The 21,799-nt window shown below is 34.8% G+C and overlaps 1 protein-coding gene across 1 annotated transcript; it reads left to right on the forward strand.

The window, feature by feature from the left end:
* The first annotated feature begins 577 nt into the window (after positions 1-577).
* Positions 578-19,873, forward strand: LOC129436726 (zinc phosphodiesterase ELAC protein 2). Its single transcript, XM_073857775.1, has 24 exons — positions 578-994; positions 1,206-1,256; positions 1,352-1,422; positions 1,504-1,568; positions 4,197-4,254; positions 4,344-4,412; positions 4,505-4,663; positions 4,780-4,835; positions 4,985-5,043; positions 5,135-5,207; positions 5,660-5,772; positions 6,522-6,620; positions 6,695-6,833; positions 7,071-7,156; positions 8,493-8,614; positions 9,523-9,613; positions 10,508-10,646; positions 10,897-10,935; positions 11,009-11,118; positions 11,208-11,307; positions 12,219-12,339; positions 12,958-13,036; positions 18,169-18,313; positions 19,179-19,873. The coding sequence occupies exons 1-24, from the start codon at positions 741-743 to the stop codon at positions 19,419-19,421; spliced, it is 2,541 nt and encodes an 846-aa protein (XP_073713876.1). The 5' UTR covers positions 578-740; the 3' UTR covers positions 19,422-19,873.
* Positions 19,874-21,799: the final 1,926 nt, after the last annotated feature.

The following is a 21,799-nucleotide window of genomic DNA, read 5'->3' on the forward strand; positions in this document are numbered from 1 at the left end:
ACAAGAAAGGAAAAAGAAAAAAAATAAGGTCAATCAATCAAATTATATCAAAAGATCAAACAGGGTCATTTTATCAAGGCCTTTGGAAAAACACTTTAAATAATTTTTAATATAATGAGTAGTGGAAGAGATTTTAAGAATCTACATTTATGAATAAAATATTTTGCAAATATTACAATGTTATAAGCAAATAAAAATGAACACAGCAGTCTTTGGGTATTTCAATAAAATATGCTTTATAAAAGCAAAACCATCAACAACCACCACCCCTTTTTCCATTAACCAGTCCTGAACTGATATCCAGAAGATTTTGGAAAAAAATGCATAACAGAAAAGTCCTTGTTTAGCTGTGTCAACTTATACATTTTCCTCCCTTATAATTAAAACCTTGCACTTATTTTCTTGTCATGTGTTTTATTGTTGCTGCTAATTCTTTATTATTATTATTATTATTATTATTATTATTATTATTATTATTATGGGTTGTAACGTAAACTGTGTAAGACTTATAAGTAAAGTTACTGTTTGTAAATAAAACCATTCAAGTAAATAAATAAAAATCTACGGTAGTCTCGACGTCATCATCCCACGCCGGAAGCGCGTCTGGTCTGTCATCAACACACATGTGTCAGTTCTTCAACTTCTCTCTCTCCAAAGACACAAACTGCACATTTCTCGTGACATTTCTTACTTAGGGGCTTTATGGCTTGTATAGACCGCTCATCATAGCCGCCTGTATTATGCGTTTATTCCGCTGGACATTATTTACATGTAGAGCAATTAGATGCATTGAAAAGTATCAGTGTGTGAGACTCATGGCCACACAGACCTCCAGAAAGCCCAGACCTCCTAAAGATACCCTGCGACATGTGAAGATGAAGGAGAACCGCAGGCAGGGAGACCTGCACGGACCCTCCACCGTCTACGTGCAGGTGCTCGGGTCTGGAAGTCGAGATAATGGACCTTCTCTCTATGTCTTCTCTGAGTATAACAGGTGAATATATAGCGAATACTCATCTGATTCAACAAATAAACCACTGGTATTTCAATATTATGTTTGATAAATATCAAAATAAATACGATAACGTCACGTGAGTATAACAGGTATAGTGATTATGTCACTGTGTGAGTATTTACAATGACGTCATGTAATATTATAGAAGTGCTGCTAAACTATTACTAATAAATGATCATGTATATTGCAGGTATCTGTTTAACTGTGGTGAAGGAACACAGAGACTCATGCAGGAGCACAAGTAAGATTAAAACTTACACACAAAATCCAATCCAATAAATTACCTAATATTAACACCTGTTTGCATGTTTTCTTTGTGATTTGTTTTGTATCCAGAGTCAAAATTGCACGCTTGGACAACGTTTTCCTCACCAGAATGAGATGGGAGACAGTAGGAGGTTTATCAGGTCAGAATCTGACTTAAGTCATAGGTAGCTCATATATTTACTTTATTCTTAGTTTGACCGAATCTGTATTTTTTTTTAAAGGAATGATATTGACTCTTAAAGACACAGGAGTACCTCAGTGTGTTCTCTCTGGACCGCCACAACTGGTACGTGTGTGAAAGAGAGATTATATCTGTATGCAAAAGTCAGGTGCTGTTTTATGGGTAGGGGTGTCCCTGACTAAGGATTTACATATTCAAATCAAAAATGTAAAATCTTTCTATAGTCGACTGATAGTCATCTATGGGTGTGCGTGGGTTGGGAAGTGGACCAGACCAGGGGTCTCAGTTTTCATTTATAAAACTGCGTAGTATCTTTACTAAAAGTTACAAGATAACCACACTGTTTTCCATACATTTTAAAACGTTTATACCTGTCGAAAAAAATCAATCAACACCTAAATATGATCTTAAATATGACACGCAGAACACCTAGCTTATTAGGCTAAATTGCATGTGCCAGCACGCAACAGCGCAACATCAATACAACAAAAACAAAATGAAGTCAGAGTCAAGTAACAACGTGCAGAACAGGTGTGCAAAATGCATAAAGTGCAGGGGAACAAAACATAAGCCACAAATAGTTACAGCGAGGAAAATAAGTATATGACACATTAGCATGTTTATCACTAAGAGGATCTCCAAGTGTGCTACCGACACAAAATTTCCACCAGATGTAGCCATCAAGCCAAATATTGAATTCATCCAAAGAAATCAGAACATTTAAGTATACAAGTTGAGTCATAATAAATAAAGTGAAATGACACAGGTAATAAGCATTGAACCATGAAGAGAACAAGGTGCAAAAGGGCATGTAAAGCTAGGAGATCATCTGAAATCTGTCAGTATTGAGAGAGAAACCCTGCCCCCTATCAGTACTAATTGATATCGGGTGCTCCAAGAGCCACTCGGGCAAATGCTGATGTGTCAGATGCTTATTTTCCCCACTGTAAATCAGACCTGAGTGACCTATAAATTGAATAAAATAAAGAAATGAAAATGTGACAGAAGTATAGCCAGAACTGCCAACTTTGTCTTTTTAACTGCAGAAACAAAGAGACAACTGCTATATGGGTGATTCTCACGAAAACTTGGTTTTAAAAATGTCAAGCATGAAAATGTAAACATTGCTTAAATTTACTTTTTTTCCCACCAGACATTGAAAAACAAAGTCTGGAGTAAATGGGAACATTAATTTAAAAACTTTTACTTATCATTTAACACTTTTTGTAACATAATTAAAAAAATTAGTCCTAAAAAATCTCATTACCGCAACAGTCAGAAAACATCAACACTGACATATTTTCAAAATGACATGACAAACCTAAAAGAACATAATTTGGAGATTCTGCACATGCATTTAAAATCAAAGTATTATGCTTCTATTAATTAAATTAACATTTAATAAGCATCTGTTGCGGTAATGATAACCAAAATGTCGTGTAAGCATTCTGACAAGACAATATTTCAAATTAACTGTAAAAAAATTATCTTACCTGGTAGCCATCTTGAAGTAACTGCTCCATGTGCTTGGTCACTCAAAATCAAACTTAATTAAAATTCTGTATGTGTGCTTAAACTGTTCTCAAAAAGTGTTGCGAAGGATGAGAACATCAGGCATGGACACATCATTTTCCTAATTTTTCTTCATTATTATTATACATGAATATTCAGTAAATATTTTTTCTGTCATCTAAAGTAGTCTAGCAAAACATCCATTTATTTTTTATCTTAATATTTTTGTGTTAATTTGATTAAATTACAACATAACGCATGTTCAAACACAGCCGGACACATTGCGGTAATGAGAATTTCAGCAGAAAATTAGATAAAATTTCCAATTATAAATTCTTATGTTGAAATCACACATTGTGCAAGGTAGAACACAGTATTGTGTTAATTCTGATGATTTTTAATGTTACTATATTACACATTTTAAAGCTAAAATCATTAGTGCCGTGGTGTTTCAATGGTTTCGTGAGAATCACCCATATAATGGTTTATTGACCTGGAAACCTCTTACTATATGGACGTGTAGCCCGGTCACAGGAGTTGTTGGATTTATTAACGCACTTTAAAAATATTTATTGAAAGCAACTTTGTCACATATTATTTGGATAGCATTATTATAATAGGCTGTATATTATTATATTGGGAGAAAGCTGTTGTATGTGAAATCAGATAATGTGCACCCTTATACAGCCAAAACTAAATTATCTTCATTTTATAACACATCTGGGACGATTCGACTGTGAAATTGTTAGTCCAATCAGGCTTCTCCTATCAAAGCATCAAATCTTCAACTATTCGGGGTCACCCCTAATTATGGGTGTGCCTTTTTTTCCATTATTGGTCTAATAGCCATTAATACTGGCAATCATTGAATGTAACTGACATCATTGGTGGTCAGCATAATTGCTAAAATGTCATTACTAATGATGAGATGTATTGTTATTAAAATAATATGTCATTCTGTATTGACAAGAACTCACTTTTAATGCACCAGAAACCTTATTTATTCATGCATTCAAGATTTCGGTGGGAAAAAGTGTAAATAGAGGTGCATGATTTATTATAAAAAAAGAATGATTAATAATGCATAAATTAAATTTAGTTCCTGATGTGCTTTTGCATAAAACATTCATATATTAAATGATGTCAGAGATGAGCTGTGTATGTAAAATCGTGCTACAGTATCTAACAGATTTAATGCTGATGTTTCTGCTGTTATTTCAGGAGAAATATTTACAAGCTATAAAAGTGTTTTCAGGACCGCTGGATCACATTAAACTTGGTAAGAGTTACTTATCATTCTTATATTTCATTATATTAAAATGATTTCTTCAGAAAATGTAACAATCTAGTTATTTTTTCTGTCCATAGCTGTCAGACCTTACACAGAACCTCCATATAAAGACGACACAATGACGGTCACACAAGTTCCTCTTTTCTGTGAGTGTCAAACTTATATTTATGTTAGTCATTTATAAAGCTCGATCTGATCTGTTACTGTAAGAATAAATATTTTGTGTGTGTTATGTAAGCCGAGCGTAAGGCAGATGGTGGCAGGCGGTCCCCAAGCTTTGGTCGCAGCAGTAGTCCTAACAGCAGCACCGGAGGGCTCCAGCGGGGGGCGCTCAAGAGACTGGAGGATTCAGAAGAAGATCAGACTGAAACATCTAACAGAAGATCAGTGAGTCCAGGTGAGAAGTTAAATCATTTATTTAACAGACCTTTTCATGTCTCACATATTATTATTTTGTTTATAAGGCTGTATGAGAATGAATGTGTTTAAGCAGAAATGTGATTTATTTTACAGATGGCAGAGGAAACGTTACTAGAGATTCGTCGGTCGTTGTGGCTTATGTGTGTAAGGTCAGCAGATCAATATTTTATTAACCATACTGATTTACAAATCAAATGCAGGAATCTCATTTGCTTAAAATAAATTTTAAAGTCCAGGTAATATTTAATACTTTTTAATCAAACATGTTATGTGTCAACCTCATTATTATTTTTTTCAGTTGCATGCAAAGAAAGGAAACTTCCTGGCACTGAAGGCTAAAGAGATGGGTCTGCCAGTGTAAGTCTGTGATATCTGTGTGTTTCGAACTCTCTGTTTGTAATAAAACACAACATATTGATGTTAATTCAGTCTCTTGGTTTCTTTATAGAGGTACAGCCGCCATTGGACCCATAATAGAAGCTCTGAAAGGAGGAAAAACTATAACACATGATGGGAAAGAGGTGACGCTGCTACACTGACATATGTCATTTTTTTAGCCGCTGTACTTTGCCACTTTTTGTTTTCTTCTGTTTTTGTTATGTAAAGCTGCTTTGAAACAATTAAACAATTGTGAGAAGCGCTATATCAATAAAATTGAATTTAATATTTGAAATCCAGGCTCTCATAATCTATTCATGACTCGCATCAGTACACATCACCATGCTGCAGCCATTTTTGTTGTTTAGCGACCTCTAGTGGCTAAAGTGATATATTGCGCTTTAAACACAATACATTTGGTAACCTTTGAAATTAGTGTAGTTTTTTCTCTTCCTTCATCGTTCATTAAGTGAACAGCTTTTGTTATAAATTATCCAGATTCAAGTGCAGATTATTTAATTTTTGTGTCAAATATTCCTTCGCTTTAATATTTTTAAGCATGCATCATCTATACAATATGTTGTGTGTGTTTCAGATTCGACCTGAGGAGCTGTGTACTCCATCTGATCCTGGACCTGTGTTTGTAGTGGTCGACTGTCCATCAGATGAGTTCATACAGCCGCTCTGCACCAATCAGATACTCCAGAGGTGAGGAGATACTGATTTTATGAATATGCAATAGTAACGCAATTTAATAGACATATTTACATAATATATAAATCAGTGATATTACAAAGTAGATGGAGATCCCAGCTTAACTCTACAGAGGCAAAATTAAACCAAGCGACTGACAAAATGTCATGAACAGATTGTCATGGTCTGTTTAAAAATCTTCTGAGCTAGACTAAATGTATTTATAACTAGACAACATATCACGTCATAGGCGGTCCTAGGTCCCTGTATATAAACATTTTATTGAAGACAACAACAATTTTTAGAAAGCAAGAGTCTTTTATTTTTATGATCCAGCTACAATTTTATAAATAAATAAATAAATAAAATCCTTCATAACGTTATTAACCTTCGCCTTTGTTATTGTGAAATAGCGGCCTCTAATGGTGTAAATCCTACATATTGTGGCTTTAATTGACTAAACATCCTAAAGTCTCAGAAAAACTTTATAAAATTTTGGTAGATTACAATCTTTCTAAGAGGATACATTTTTTTGCAATAACACTATATATTGTATTCTTTACTTAGGTTATGTATTTAATAATATTCCAAATAATTTCTTTTCATGCATAGTTATTTTGAAACAATGCAACAAAAGTGCTACATACAGTAAATAAATTAGAATTGATTTTATTTTGGTTGTTGATACCTTGTTCAGTTTAAAAGTAAAACCTCAAATAGTCTTTCTTAAATTAATACTTGAGTTTTTTCCATTGTGTGTACAGATATCAGACGGGTGGATCTGAGGACGCGGCCGCTCTTGTGGTTCACATGACACCAGAATCAGTTTTAAACACAGATCAGTACAAGAGATGGATGGAGAGGTACATCTACAGATTAACATATTATGATCTGAGCTGCAGGTTGAGATCATGATGTGATGGTTTTTGTCTCTCAGGTTTCCCAGCAGTACTGAACATCTGATGATGAACGAGCAGAGCTTCACGTCACACAACACTCGCAGTCATAAACTCCAGACACAACTCAACCTCATTCATCCTGACATCTTTCCTCAACTTAAACTCTACAAATCAAAAGTACAAAAAACACTCCTCAATGTTGCACTATTACACTACTGACTGTAGTAGTATTTTTACCTCATGTCCAGTTATTCTTAAATATTTAGTGAGCTTTCCTGATTAAATATATTTTAAGTTTGATATTTATTGTTGTTTTATTAATGTAATATTTATTTATTATGTAGTATTTATTTTATATCCAGTGCAGAATGTAAGAGGTGTTAGTAATGTGTGTAATATTTCTATGTGTTGCAGGAGTCTCCGGCGTCTCTTCATGTTTCAAATGTCAGAGCCGAATGTCTGCTAAAGTTTCAACTTCGGCCCAAACTGGAGTGGCAAAGGTTTGTTCAGCTTATTGGTGCTTTCATAAAGGGTTTTTTTTATTTATTTATTATTAGATTTTTTGGTCAACAAAAAAATTCCATTTGCATCATTGTGCACATGAAAACATAAAAACGTATAAGTACATACATAAAGTTATGCATATACACATACAAAATCATTCAAAAAGAAAAAAAATATTCATAAAAATAAAAAATAAAAATAAATTCCATTACACTTTTATTGACCAAAAGGTGTAGGCTAAAGCAAAAGCTTATTAAGCCCACCCTTAACTCCATACAAGCAGCAGTAATTTTAATTATTTAATATGGCGAAATAAAATATTTTCATTATATATTTAGAAGTACATGCATTATTATTATTATTGTTATTATTTTCACTATTAATTTTATCATCGCTATTCAATATATCTTTTCAATACCAATCCTTTATAAAGTATTTTAAATTGTATTATTTCTGGTTATAATCTGAGTTAAGATCTATAAATGTGTAATATGCAATTATTACCATTAATAATTTAAAGTTGTCCCACAGTTAAAGTAAAAGCAAAAATAAATCATGTTTATGACAAAAGTTGGTTTTGCATGGAAATTGTTACTGTGCGTTCACACCAGACGCGGAAGAGGCGGCAAAAACGCGCTATTCGTGCGTTGTTGGGCGCTTGAACATTTTGAGTTTACTCGCTTCATTCGTGCGTGAAATTCTAGTCATTTGAGACATTCACGCGGAAATGTGCATCATGGAAGTGGCTGCTTCTGCCTCCGCTTGCTTCCTGTAATGGTGACGCCAATATTCGCCAACGTTCAGATTTTTCAACTTGCGCCAATCACGCGGCAGCGCTCAATTCGCACGGACTGCGCCATTCACGCTTACAGCGTCGCAGGATGCTTATTCGCGTCTTTGCATTACCTTACCAGGTAAATCACTCACGCTTGCCGTCTCTTTCGGGGCTGGTGTGAACACTACATTAGCTAGCAAGCATTTTTCCTTGTGTGATCCTTTAAAGAGAATAAAATTAAATCCATAAAAAAATTTGAAAGAGAAAACAAATTTGAAAGATAAAAACTAATTTTTTAAGAGAGAAAAATTATGTATATTGAAAGAGAAAAAATAAAGAACTTGAGCAATTTTTCTTCTTTACGTAGCACTTCAGGGCTTCCGAACTTTACTGCTTTACTGTAAGCAATCATAGTTTATTAGGTTGCTTCAGTCCATGTTAAATTGTTTATAAATAAGACAACATTGTTTATTGAGAGGCATTTCCATAAAAATTGTTTTATATTCAGGAAAATACAGTACATGAGAAACATTCATTCACTCTTTTTGTGTGTGTAGAGATGCCATCCCGTCCTGTGACACTGAAGAGTTTTTAAAGGAGGCCACTGAAGTGCCAAATTTCTTACAGGAGGTTGAGGAGTGCAGGAGGTTTCAGTCGTCTGCATCTGTCTCTGTGTCTGGTGAGATTTTGACTGCAGCGGGGGTGAAAGTTTTTGGATTAGAAGAACAGAAACACTTACAGATGACGTGTCATTTTCTCAAAGTTAAACTATGTGTAGTTTTTATTTTATGTGAGAATATGTCATATTAACTCATTCACCGCCAGCCTTTTTGAGAAAAGTTGCCCACCCGCATTTTTGTGGTCATTTAGGAAAAATAATCTTCTATAAATATATAAACATACAAATATATCAAATGAAAGAACACACCATCTGCTTTCAAACAAACAATAAACAAACAAACAAAATGTGGAAAAAACGTTTCATTATATATTTACTTTTTCCAGTTAATTTAACCATTGGAATATGGATATTATGGACATTTTGAGCAAAAAGCTTAAAAAATTGCGTTTTTGTAAAGGAATTTATGTTAGAGATCAGACTCAGAATGACTATCAAACACAAAGGCAGTTAAAATAAATCATTAAATCTTTTTAACTTCCTTTTTGATAAATTCGGTTCAAAAAAGCGTTATTACACTTTCACTTTGAAATTCGTCCAGAAAGGCATATTTATCAGCTAAATATTAACTCATAATTGACGAGATAACTTGTCAATGGCTGGGAAAGAGTTAAAGAAAAGTAACGTTACAGCGACTTGTGAGACACTACATTACTCATCATCAGGGTAATTGGTAAAGCACTAAACCAGCTTTTATAGCTGTTGATGGTTAATATTATTGTGATAAAGTTGTGTTTTTGAAAAGCATGTTTGGTAATGTCGTGTGCACTGGATACAAATCAACACAGTCATATTTTGACCTCAAGGCATTATTATGAAATCTAGACACTTTCTGTATGTGATCATTTTGCTGATTTGATCTGATTTCAAGATGTTTATTGTATTATTGTGTTTCTTTCCTGTTAAAGCCGAACGGTTTCCCGAGATCTTGTTTTTGGGCACCGGCTCGTCCCTGCCGATGAAGATCAGAAACGTCAGTGGAACTTTAGTGAATATCAGGTATTATTAAATCAATCATTGCCTCTCTTACATTTTGTTTGGATGAGCCAAATCTAAAGCTTTTAAGGGTAGAGACACACCAAACCAACAAAATATTGCACCTATGAAAGCAGACTGTGAGGTCGGCTCACGTTGACTTCATGTTGGGTTCAAAGTTGCCCTTACACCAAGCAGACGTCGGGCAAGTATCACGTGCGATAACTTTCTGTACCAGCAGGTGGCAGTAGTTGTTTAATTATTATATACAAAAATATAAAAATATAAACAAAGCAGCGCTCGCTTACCAGTTTCACACAGATCCTGCTCGCCACAGATATATTTCTGATTAATCTTTAATGTCTTATGAGCGGTATTTAAATATTCACATATAAGAATAAGATTAACGTTCTGTGCGTTCGCTCTTCATCTTTGTTGTTTGCTTGCTTGCTTAGTCTCTTCTGTTTTTCTTCATGTGCACCGGTGACTATGACAAACTGCCAATCAATGATACGACTCGAAGAATGGTGCCACCGCCAATGTGACATTGGCCAAAAAGAATTGGCGACGGTGTTGAACACATCGAAAAACTAAGGGGGGCGTGAACACCAAGGCGTTAATGCCAGCGTATGTTTTCAATTGTTTGCTTCTCTCTGCGCTTCGAAAGGGAGGGTTGAGCTGTGGACTGAATCGTTGGTTGCAATTCACAATCTCACCTCTAGATGCTGCTAAAAATCTACACAGTGGACCTTTAAATCATTTGTGCAATATTGCAGTGTTCTTATGCCATTTGTTAGTTACACAAACAGCCCTCAAACATGGTAAAATCAACACACACTGTTTGTGTTATATAACCCTGCAGATGTAGTTGTGTTTATTGTGCGTCTGTGCATGACTGATCCTCTCTCTGCTCTTCAGCTCATCTCAGTCTCTTCTGTTGGATTGTGGTGAGGGGACGTTCGGTCAGTTGTGTCGTCATTATGGTGATGATGTGGATGAGATCCTCTCAAAACTCTCCACCATCTTTATCTCTCACCTGCATGCGGATCATCACACGGTGAGGTCATCACAAACACCTGCCTGTTTATCTTAAACCTTTACACGGCTCTCTGGAATACTGCACTGTGATTGGATAATCTCAGCATTTAGATATTTTTGTATAACAATCCACATTTTTGTTACAATTATTTGCTAGATTTAATATTACTATTCATTAATAATAATAATAAAAAATTGAAATTTGAAATTGTGTTTATTTGTGATTGTCATAACTTACTAATATTTCTTTATTTTTTTTGTCCACTCAGGGTTTGATTCATTTATTACTGGAGCGAGAACGAGCATTGGTTTGTACTTTTATTTCTTTTTAGATCAATTTGTACATTTGTTTATGAAATAATCATATTCTGTTGTTTGTAGAAAAATTTAGGTAAAGCGTTCAGTCCCGTGTACCTGATTGCACCTGTCCAGGTTATGACGTGGTTAAACCAATACCACGACTATTGCCAGGAGATACTCAGCCACATAAAGTACGACTTGATTTTATCTTCATCTTTGTCTTTCCTGTTTATGGTTGTGATGTGTTTTGAGCATGTTTGTTTGTTTTTGATGCTTTCAGTATTATCCCATCAAAGTTCTTGTGTGACGGCGCCGAGACGCCCAAAGTCAAAACCAAATCCTTCATTCAGGCCGTGCTGAAGAAGAACGATCTACTCAAGGTCTGTATGAATCGAAACCATTGACTTTCATTTATCTGCATGTGAACGCGTCAGGAAATTAGGGCTGCGCGATAAATCGCATACGATTGTCATGTGCATCTCTTCAGTAAAGCCGGTTCATTGACTAGTAGTAAATCACGAGGATCCGACCCCCTTAGTTACTGTCACTATGTCCGACAAGATAGAGAGGACACTGACAACGCGCTGACACACAGGACAGACCAGGTTACTTTTTGGTTACATGTGATATTAAACATATTAAACAAAGTCTCACCTTTCAAATCATCTCTTCCTTCTAGTTAATTTATAGCATCAAATAAACATGAACGATCATAAGAAGCAATGTTGTTTTAATTTGGCTGTCCTTGTGATGTCATAAGTAACTCTTATTATAATAATACCGCCCCTTAATCTGCACTATCCAACCACAGCACTGCCATTTAGTGCAGAGAAAAGCACGATTGAGTTTTAATAGCAACAAACCACCATCATTGTGATCAGTGTTTGAATTTCATCAGCTAATTTGCATTTTAAAGGACACACCCAAAATGGCAAATTTTTGCACACACCTACAAAGTGTCAATTTTAACATGCTATAATAAATTATTTATATGGTATTTTGAGCTAAAACATCACATATGTGCTCTGGGGACACCAAAGATTTATTTGACATCTTAAAAAATTATTGTGCCATGGCCCCTTTAATGTGTAATTTGATGTTGAGGGTGTACATCTCGACTGTGACATCACAGTTGGTGTTATGATGAGATTTGTCTGTTTTCCAGTGATCTTTTGCATGTACGAGGTTTACATAAGGAAGAAACAATGGTGTTTGAGGTTCATGATTTGTCATTACCATGTACAGAACCCATTTAGTAAAGCACGTGTGTTGTTTGTGTGTGTTTGTGCAGTTTCGGACGTGTTTAGTTCGTCATTGTAAGAACGCGTTTGCCTGCAGTTTGACGCATCAGTCGGGTTGGCAGCTTGTGTTTTCTGGAGATACGATGCCCTGCGAGGCTCTCGTTAATATAGGTATGTAACACACACGCGCACATCTCTGATGAATCACATATCAAACTATATGATTTTGACCATATCTTAATAATATGTGACTCTGTCAATGAAATTCATTTTTTTAATTATTATATTAGAGAGACTTTTACTGTTAATGAAATATAAATATGCTGTGTTTTTTCACAATAAGATGGCCAAATTAAAGCATTTTCTTAATAAAACCCAAGAGTTGGTCTTTAAAAAGCAAACCTCCATTAGTTCATCAGTAAAGAGTTTGTGTAAATGAATCAGTGTTGTGTACTGCTCACAGATCAATATGAATGAATGCTGTGTTTAAATGCTGCTTCCTGTCTTTATCAGTGATGTCATCGATCACTTAGAGTCACTGAATACGGTTTAATGATTCTTAAGGGAGGATGTTTAGTATGAATCCCCTTTCAGAAAGAAAGCTTGATTTCTTCTGATCTTTGGGACAAAGCTTTTGTTGTCTCAGCAGATGTTGGGCCGCAGGAGTTCTCGTGATTGATTTCTAGAGGAAAAATAAAGTGTGTGTGGATGAGGTTTTTACAGTATCACTGTCATTTATCTGTGTTTGGTGTTTGTGATTCATCTCATGGTGTGATCGTTTGTTCTCAGGAAAAAATGCAACACTTCTGATTCATGAAGCAACACTGGAAGATGGGATGGAGGAGGAGGCGTTAGAGAAAAGACACAGGTACATCAACACACACACACACACACTTTAGCACACATACACGTGCATTTTCAAACTTTTTGTCTGCTGAACCCCCTTTGACCTACATTATTTATTTGAAGTACCCCCTAAGATTTTAAGTAAATATTTCCACATTTATTTTTCACTGATTTTAAAGTTTGTATCAGAATATTTAACATAGTTATTGTTATTATTACCTGTTATTGGATCTTCATCAATTTTTTTTATTTTTTATTGGTACATTAAATGTATTTGTCCATTTCGCACGAGTTCTAGTTCTGTGCTTTCTGATATATTGCAGAGTTGCCTTATGGTCACATGACATGCAGATTAAACAAGTAAAATATATATTTTGTTAGTTTTATTTATTTTTTATTTTTAAATTATTTATTTAATTGTAATTAATTATTTTTCATAAACTCACAAATCACCTGCAATTCCCCCACGAACCACCAGGGTCCGGGAATCCCAATTTGGTTTTGCATTAAATGATAAACTCATCCCAAAATGAAAAAATTCCCCTTATGTACTCGTCTTTTCTTTTTACCTTAACCTTGTGTTGTTCAACCACTGGCTTTCATTTTTTTTTTTTTTTTTTTTGAAGTGTTTCTGTTTTTGATGGGTTGGACTGTGACTAACTTTTCTCAAGTATCAAAAGGAAACAAAATTGCCATGAAATAACTCTACGTGCTGTATATTCTAAGTGTTTTGAATGCCTAAAAAAAATCGGTATTGTGTTAAAACAAATAAAAAATACTCTCTTATTCACTGAAGGTTTTGACCTTTGCCTCTTCTCTTACTTCACGAGTAACAACACAGTTTACCTTTGTTTTATATAAATATTACTGATGCATTTCAGTTTTAAAGCAATATTTAAAAAGTAAACTTTCTAAAACTAAATAAACAATGAAGAGGTACGGCTCAAGACTTTCATCAAATGTTTTTCATCAGACTTGTTCCTTTGGTTTCAGGATAGGGCAGCAAGATATATAGACAGAAATTACAGAAATATCACAGATTTGCATATGGCAATATTCATATTGCAGTAGTTTGTAATAACTTAAAAATGTAAGGTTACGTTACGTATATACTGGCACACAAATGTTAGTCAGTCGGTAATGATTTTACAAACCTAAAGCATTATTTTATCGCATATCGTATATAACAACATTTAGCACTTTAACCCCCCTCCCCAAGTATTATGCACCCTATTTCAGGACACTAAAAATATATGGTATCTGCAACAACTAATTGATTATTATCGATTATGAAATTTTTAATTTCATTATCAATTAGTTGGTCTGTGACGTCACATGCATGCGGACCACCGTCAACATTTATCAAGCGTTTCTTCTTCTCACTGCGCGACGGAAGCAAAAGCGCAAATGAACGCTGGTTAATAACGGTTTAATTTCATCCTTTAATATAAGTGAGTTTGTATTTGAAAAGTTTAGTTGCAAAACTTGTTCAGAAATCTCGTTTTTTGGTTGTGCATTCCAATTAATATCAATTCAACTGCAGTTGGTTTGTTTTGATTTAAACCTTCATAACTTAAAAAATACAGCTAAGTAGCACCATAAAACAAAATAATAACATGATAACATAATAATAAACATGTTTTGACAAAAATGTAAAAAAAATGGATTTATCTCGTTTTGCAACGAAACTCTTCATTTGTTTAATTGTTGTTAGGTTTTTATAAAAATAGTACTAAACATCTGTTTTAAAGTAAGGGGGAAATCCAGGTTTTTATTACTCTAACAGTGCAACCATGTAGGCTGTATTATTTTTATATCATAATGGCTTATTTATTTTGTTAAAGGTGTAGCGGAGGATTTTCTTAAATTTTAGAAAAGAAACGCCTTCTCCACTTTTTTAAAAAATGCAATTGCGCAACACTCCTGATTGACAACTAGGAGGACCAATAATCTTGATGATCCACCCGGAAAAAGAAAATCCTCCGCAATACCTTTAATAATGAATAATGTTAATTATCATCAAGGTCTAAAGTTAAAGATTAAAGTGATTTTATTAATCTGTGCCAAAAATGTATTCACCAGAACATTCCTGTAGACTCAATATGTTTTGTTTATATAATTTTTTGGAAATTTAAATATTTATTTATTCCGATTAGTCAATTAATCGAGAAAAAAAGTATTGCCCAATTAATCGATTATGAAAAAACATTAGTTGCAGTTAGGGATGGGCGATATCACAAACATTTTATCTAGGGAGGGCTTACGTGGGAACCGAGGGGCAACCTTCCGATATCTCTGATGAAGTCAATACGGAAGTGACTTAAACTGCAATTCATTGACTGGCCACTAGAGGCAGCCTCCAAAAGGGAGTCAATCCCTATAGACCTCCATGTTAAAATGCCCAAATTTACAGTAGAAAATAATGTGTCTACAGCCTGGTACAAAAAGGGTTTTTGGTCTGTATAGCTAATTTTGCCCTTCATGACACCTGTGAGGGTGTACATTTTTTTTGTAACTCATCCATTTAAATGATATTAAGCCTTTAATTTCTGCATAATTAAGGGCGTGGCGCTTGAGTGACGGTTGAACAGCCACTGCTGTCACCAGAATCGAGCTGGGCGGGCGTGGCCTCAGCAACCAGCCACCTCAGCTTCACCCATGTCCCGCCTCTTTACCCATTTTTGGATATCTGCAAGTGATGCGTGGTGACGCGCGGGCAAGATGCCGACGGCAGGCAACGCCTACTTTAAGCTTCAAAAACCATCTTCAGAAACCTATGGATGGCGTCACGGACACTACATCCATATTTGTTACAGTCTATGGTGGGAATGCACATGAAGAGGGATAACGGCACTCTTTATTGTTTCTCCCACAGTGTGCACAGAACAAAGTGCATAAAATAATAAAGCCTAATTGGTTTTGGATTTCCGAAATTTTCATTTTCATTGCAGGAAAACCCTGCTGTGTAATCAGATGATGTCTGCACCGTTTCATTTTGACTGTAATGAACTATCATTTAGAAACTCAATTCCCTGATTTAAATAGAATTAAAATCGCGTCAAAACATAAATTCGACTTAATTGGAAAAAATCTGGAAAATCGCCCAACCCTAGTTGTAGCCCTAATATATGCCATTAGTTATTTCATTACACTTTAACACTATAATGTCCTTTTGAAGCTCTTCATATCCAGACCACAACAGTTGTTCAAAGGAACAAAGAAAGTCATTGGGGGTAACTATGGACCTTTTTATCATCATCAGTGATATAGTTAACATGATACAGGGACTGTACATGTAACCAGATGACAAAAATACTGAGCTAAATATACTGGAACCTGTATAGTCTTGTGAGATGAAAGTGGTGTGTTGTGGCTAATATGTTTCCTGATGGGAGGACTCATCTGAAGCAGGTTTCTTTTGAAGTTTGGAGATTCTCCTCTTATATTGAGCATTGATTGAGTTCTGTGTGGTCTCCACAATCCCCTGATCTCCGGCTTAACTCGATCGTGTCCCACTTTCACACCCTTTTCCATTTAAGAGCTAAATAACCCTCTGAGTTTCTGTGAGGATCGATTTGAGGTTTGGTGTGCGATTCATTTGTGTTTTAGTGAAGAATTGATCGTCTGAATGAGGCTGAAGAGTGTGTGAGGAGCTCAGATTCAACTGCTGATTTTCAGGGTCATTATTTAAAATTAGGAATAAAAACAGAAACTAAAACAGCATTTTAATGAGACCTCGTTTGATTTATACAGGAAGTTATTAGTTTGATATTAATTTACACTGTTGAATATGATTTATCAACCAATCATTGTTCTTCACCCTAAAAAAAATGCTGGGTTGTTTTTGGCGCATGCTGGGTAAATATTGGACAAAACAGACCACTGGGTTAAAAATGACCCAATGCTAGATTGTTGTCACCCAATCATGGGTTGTAATAAACCAGCAGTTAGGTTGAAACAACCGAGCATTGGGTCGTTTTAACCCTGCGGTGTGTTTTGTCCAATATTAACCTAGCAAGGGTTAAAAGTAACCCAGCAATTTGTATTGTGTTTTATTTTTTTTGGTTAGTGTCAGGCCTGTGATTGGTTGATACTTAGCATGCAACAAAGGGTTTTGGTTTTTGGATTTTGTTTTTTTTAGAGTAATGCTGCATTTTTTTTTAGGAATCTGGTGATTTAATGTTTTTTTTTTTTTGTTCATGTTAATCAGGATGCATGAAAAAGCTGCAGAATCAAATTTTTTTACATGCATATTATTTATTATTAACATTATTCGTTATTAACAAAACAAAAAAAGATTTATGACGCAATATACTCACTTTGTAACACAAATAATTGAAAGACCTCTGAATTTCCCCTTACTTGAAAACAAATGCTTAGTATGTGGTAATTATTGATTTTTTTGAAAGAAACAACAATTAAATACTACAATGATAGACTCACTAATATTAAACAAACAAACAAAAAATGATTAACTTTTATGTAACGTACACTTGTGCTGTTGTCTCCGCCATTGTCCTGTCAATCATAGCACAGTTTCACAGCAACTTTATGGAGCAGACATGCATGACTTCTGCATTACTTAAAAAGTCTTGTATATACCTGATTAGTGATTGGTGTGTGTGGCAAAAATGATGTAATTGTGAAATAGGTGGTCCCCATTTCGCATGCTGGTGTGCACAGCAATTTTTGTAACTGCACGCGTGGCTTCGCATCCAAAAATGGTCGACCTCAAGGCGATTCTGTCCAAACAATAACAATGTTATAAAATAAAATTATAATGTATAATAAAGCAGATTATTCATGTTCTCATATTTACATATTTAGCTCTAACATTACAAGTGCCAGGGTTGTTTCCTCTACTTTGTGTTGGTTTTGGACTCGACTTGTGAGTATAAACGCCTCGTTTGCGCATCTCCTGTCAGCGGGGTGCTTTGGAGCGTGTTTTTTTCCCGATTTACTGTGTGAAATAATATATCACTCGGCACTGTTTTACCAATTTTCTAAAGGTTTTGAGATTGGATCAGACCCACAGTCGGCTGATGCTCATCGTGTTATTGGTTTATATGCAGATTTCAGGATTTAGGTTGTGCATTAATGATCAGTAATAATGTTTCTGTCAGTGATGATGTTTGTAATTGTCTGTAACCACAGCACTACATCACAGGCCATTGATATCGGTATGAAGATGAACGCTGAGTTCATTGTGTTGAATCACTTCAGTCAGCGCTACGCTAAGATTCCTCTCTTCAGCGATGACTTCAACAGCAAAGTCGGGATCTCCTTCGATCATATGAGGGTGAGAATTACCAAAATATCAAATATTTACTTGGACCGAATTAGGGCTGCAAAACGATTAATCGCGACTAATCGTTTGCAGAATACAAGTTTTTGTTTATATCATAAGGTGTACTGTGTTTAATAACTATGTATATATAAATACACACACAGCCATATTTACATGTGTATATACATTTTTATATTTATATTAGAGATGGGCATAGATTAATCTAGATTAATCTCATACAAAATAAAAGTATTTTTTTTTTGCATAACATATGAGTTTGTGCTGTGTGTAATTATTATGTATATATAAATAAATACACACACATTCATGTATGTATTTAGGAACATTTACATGTGTGTATATATATATTTATTTATATTTTTATATATTCTAAATTATATATAAATAAAAAATGATATTTAAATAAAACATTTCTTAAATGTATATATATGTATGTGTGTGTGTGTGTTTAAGTATACATAATATATACACACATCACAAACTCATATATTATGCAAAATATTACTTTTTTTTGTATGAGATTAATCTAGATTAATCTATGCCCAGCCCTAATTTATATATTTTTATTATATAATTATACATTTCAAATATATAAATAGATTTTTTTCCTTAAAATTATACAGGACTGTGTGTGTGTGTATTTATACATAATTATTATACACAGTACACACACATATATATGATGTGAACAAAAGCTTTTATTCTACAAACAATTAGTTGCGATTAGTCATTTTACAACCCAAGACTGAATTTAAATGAGTTGAATCAATTAAATTCAGTCCTCGATCTTTACCGATAAATGTTGAGTTTAATTCAAGTGGAAATGTAAATGTGTTGATTGATTTTTCCATCACAGATCCGATTTGGAGATTTTCAGATTCTCCCGCGTCTCATTCGGCCTCTGAAGGTTTTGTTTGCGGAGGAGATCGAAGAGATGGAGGAGAGGAGAGAAAGGAGGGAGATGAAGAAAAACGCTGAGCTTCCATGCGATGGAGAGTCGTCAGTGAACCACAGACTCGAGGAGACGAGCAGAGGAGACAAGAGAGAGCAGGATGACGTAAACCAGGAGACGACTAACAAACGACTTAAGATAAACTGATGGGTAACCAGTGCGAGTTAAATCAATCATAAGCCAGGAAGAAACTGAAAATGCTCAAAAATGAAGTGTGTTGTTTCTGGAACTGAAACTCATCCCAAACCATCCATGCAGATTTAACAAAATATACACAGGAAGACACAATACCTTAATTGAAAGTTTGACTTTTTATTTTTATTTCCATCCTTGTTTCAGGATTGATAATGTGTTTACAAAATATAACTTTGGTTTGAAACAGGTGGGTTTTGTTTTGGATTGCTGTGATGAGTATATAAGGCACATGTATATTTGTGTATGTAGGATTTCATTAGTTTATGTACATGAAATGGCCAATTAACTTAAGATTATTTTAGGCAAATAAACTTTGACCTGGAGAAATGCTTGTCATTATATGATTCATATTGATTTAAACATTTATTCGAATGTTATTAAAAGGATGGCAGAAGAACATGAAATCGTGTGTTTATGATTATTTCAGCTGTTTTGTGTATATGGTGGTTCATTGCACTCTCACTGACAATTGGTTACGCATCCAAGCTTGTGTTTCAACAACATTAAATCACTAATTGAATAAGTTTCGATTGAAATTGACTTGTGGTCCAGCTAATGCACACATGTACTTTAGAGTAAAAATGATGAAGTGAGACCTCGTGCAATACTTACAGATCTAAATCTTGGATCTGTAGCAGGACTTTTGCACATTATATTGTAACCCCGGGCCACAAAACCATTCGTAAGTACAATACATTATATGGCACAAAATTAACTAACTAAAAAGGTTCTTTTTATTGCAAAAATCATTAGGATTTTAAGTAAAGATCATGTTTAATAAAGATGATTTCCTACTCTTAACCCATTAACGGACATTGTCTTGTGAGTGGGACACCTGTGTTTACTTTAATATTCTGCATGTAAATTTTAATCTATCACAATAAACTACATATCGTTGGAAAGGTTTATATTTTAAAACCTTTTAGGAGTAATAATAATAATGCAGTGACAGTAATTTATTAATTTGTGACAAGAGTATGCAGTAACCATTGACACCTAGTGGCCATTGTTGGTGAAACCACTAAAAGTGTAATGCTGCGTTCACACTAGCCGCGGTACAGTCGTCAAGCGCGAGTGATTTCAATGTTAAGTCAATGTGAATACGCGTTGATGTGCGTCTGGAGGTCTATCTGCGTGAATGAGGCATTTAGTCATGGATTAAAGTTTTCCGTCGCTAGACGGATTTCCGTCAACTGCCAAATTAACTTTTCATAAAGATGATGTGTATATTCACCTTTTTAAGAGGAATGAGATCAAAGCCTGAAGTGCAGCCAAATCACGTTCCTCTCTCCACTGTAAGCGTTCTGTAATCACTACGCACCGGATCCACTCCGGGATTTCTGATTGTTTCACGTTAAGCTGAGGTAAAACTTTATTTCAGCTAGCATGGACAAACTGATAATGCAGGAAGGTTTCAATGTTTTGGAGATCGATAAAGGTGTAAAAGACCAATGAAGATTGACTTGGCTTAGCGAAATGATGAAGATTGGCAAGCCTTTCAGTGCGGCACGGTTTACACGATTCCGCCTCATTCGCACGTCTAGTTTGCGAATGGCACAATTAAAGCGTTGCCGCGGCAAACACGCGTGTTGAAAATTTTGAACTTTGGTGGAAAAATGTGCCGTGTTATCAGGAGCTTGCTCTTAAAGGATGAGAGCAGAGTCGCAGAAGCCCTTTCCATGACGCAAATTTCCATGTGAATGTCTTGATGACTAGAATTTCACGCCTCAAACGTGGCTGGTGTGAACCCACAGTAACACATCTCATTTTTTGTGATTTATTTTAATTTGATATTTTCACCTCCAAACACTTCCGTGTAAACTTTTAAGTGACGTCTTTAAAACAAGACCAAAATTATGCTTCTAGACCAAATAAATGCCAGAGTTTATTCATTTGAAGGGGTACGTTAACTTTTCACCACCCCCTTCCCCACTTCAAAAAGGGTTGCACCAGTTAAGGCGTAAATATATTAAAACTTTATTTATGTGAGTGGATTCAGTTGCTAAGGACTTTATTTGGCCAACTTTAAAGGTGATTTTCTTAATATTTAGATTACTTTGCACCCTCATTTCAAGTAGTTGTATTGTATCAACCAAATATTGTCCTATCCTAACAAAGCAAGCTTATTTACTTAACTTTCAGATAATAAATCTACAATTTTAATTGACCCTCATGGTTTTGTGGTCCAGAGTCACCAACAGGCAAAGATGCTTTGTTATCGATTTTCTCTTAATGAAAAGTACTGAATCTGGTGCTAGGGTTGATTGTTGATTTAATATCACAAATGTATTTGTTATTTGGTCATTAAATGATTTCCCAGTGTAACACAG

Source organism: Misgurnus anguillicaudatus, chromosome 19 (genome assembly GCF_027580225.2).
Source record: "Misgurnus anguillicaudatus chromosome 19, ASM2758022v2, whole genome shotgun sequence".
Taxonomy (NCBI): Eukaryota; Metazoa; Chordata; class Actinopteri; order Cypriniformes; family Cobitidae; genus Misgurnus; species Misgurnus anguillicaudatus.

Bases quoted from the DNA above. Each gene is read 5' to 3' on its own strand.
- LOC129436726 (XM_073857775.1), top strand. From the start codon at position 741: ATGCGTTTATTCCGCTGGACATTATTTACATGTAGAGCAATTAGATGC. The intron at 6,621-6,694 runs GTACATCTACAG...TTTGTCTCTCAG, and splicing joins TACAAGAGATGGATGGAGAG to GTTTCCCAGCAGTACTGAAC. The intron at 8,615-9,522 runs GTGAGATTTTGA...TTCCTGTTAAAG, and splicing joins TGCATCTGTCTCTGTGTCTG to CCGAACGGTTTCCCGAGATC.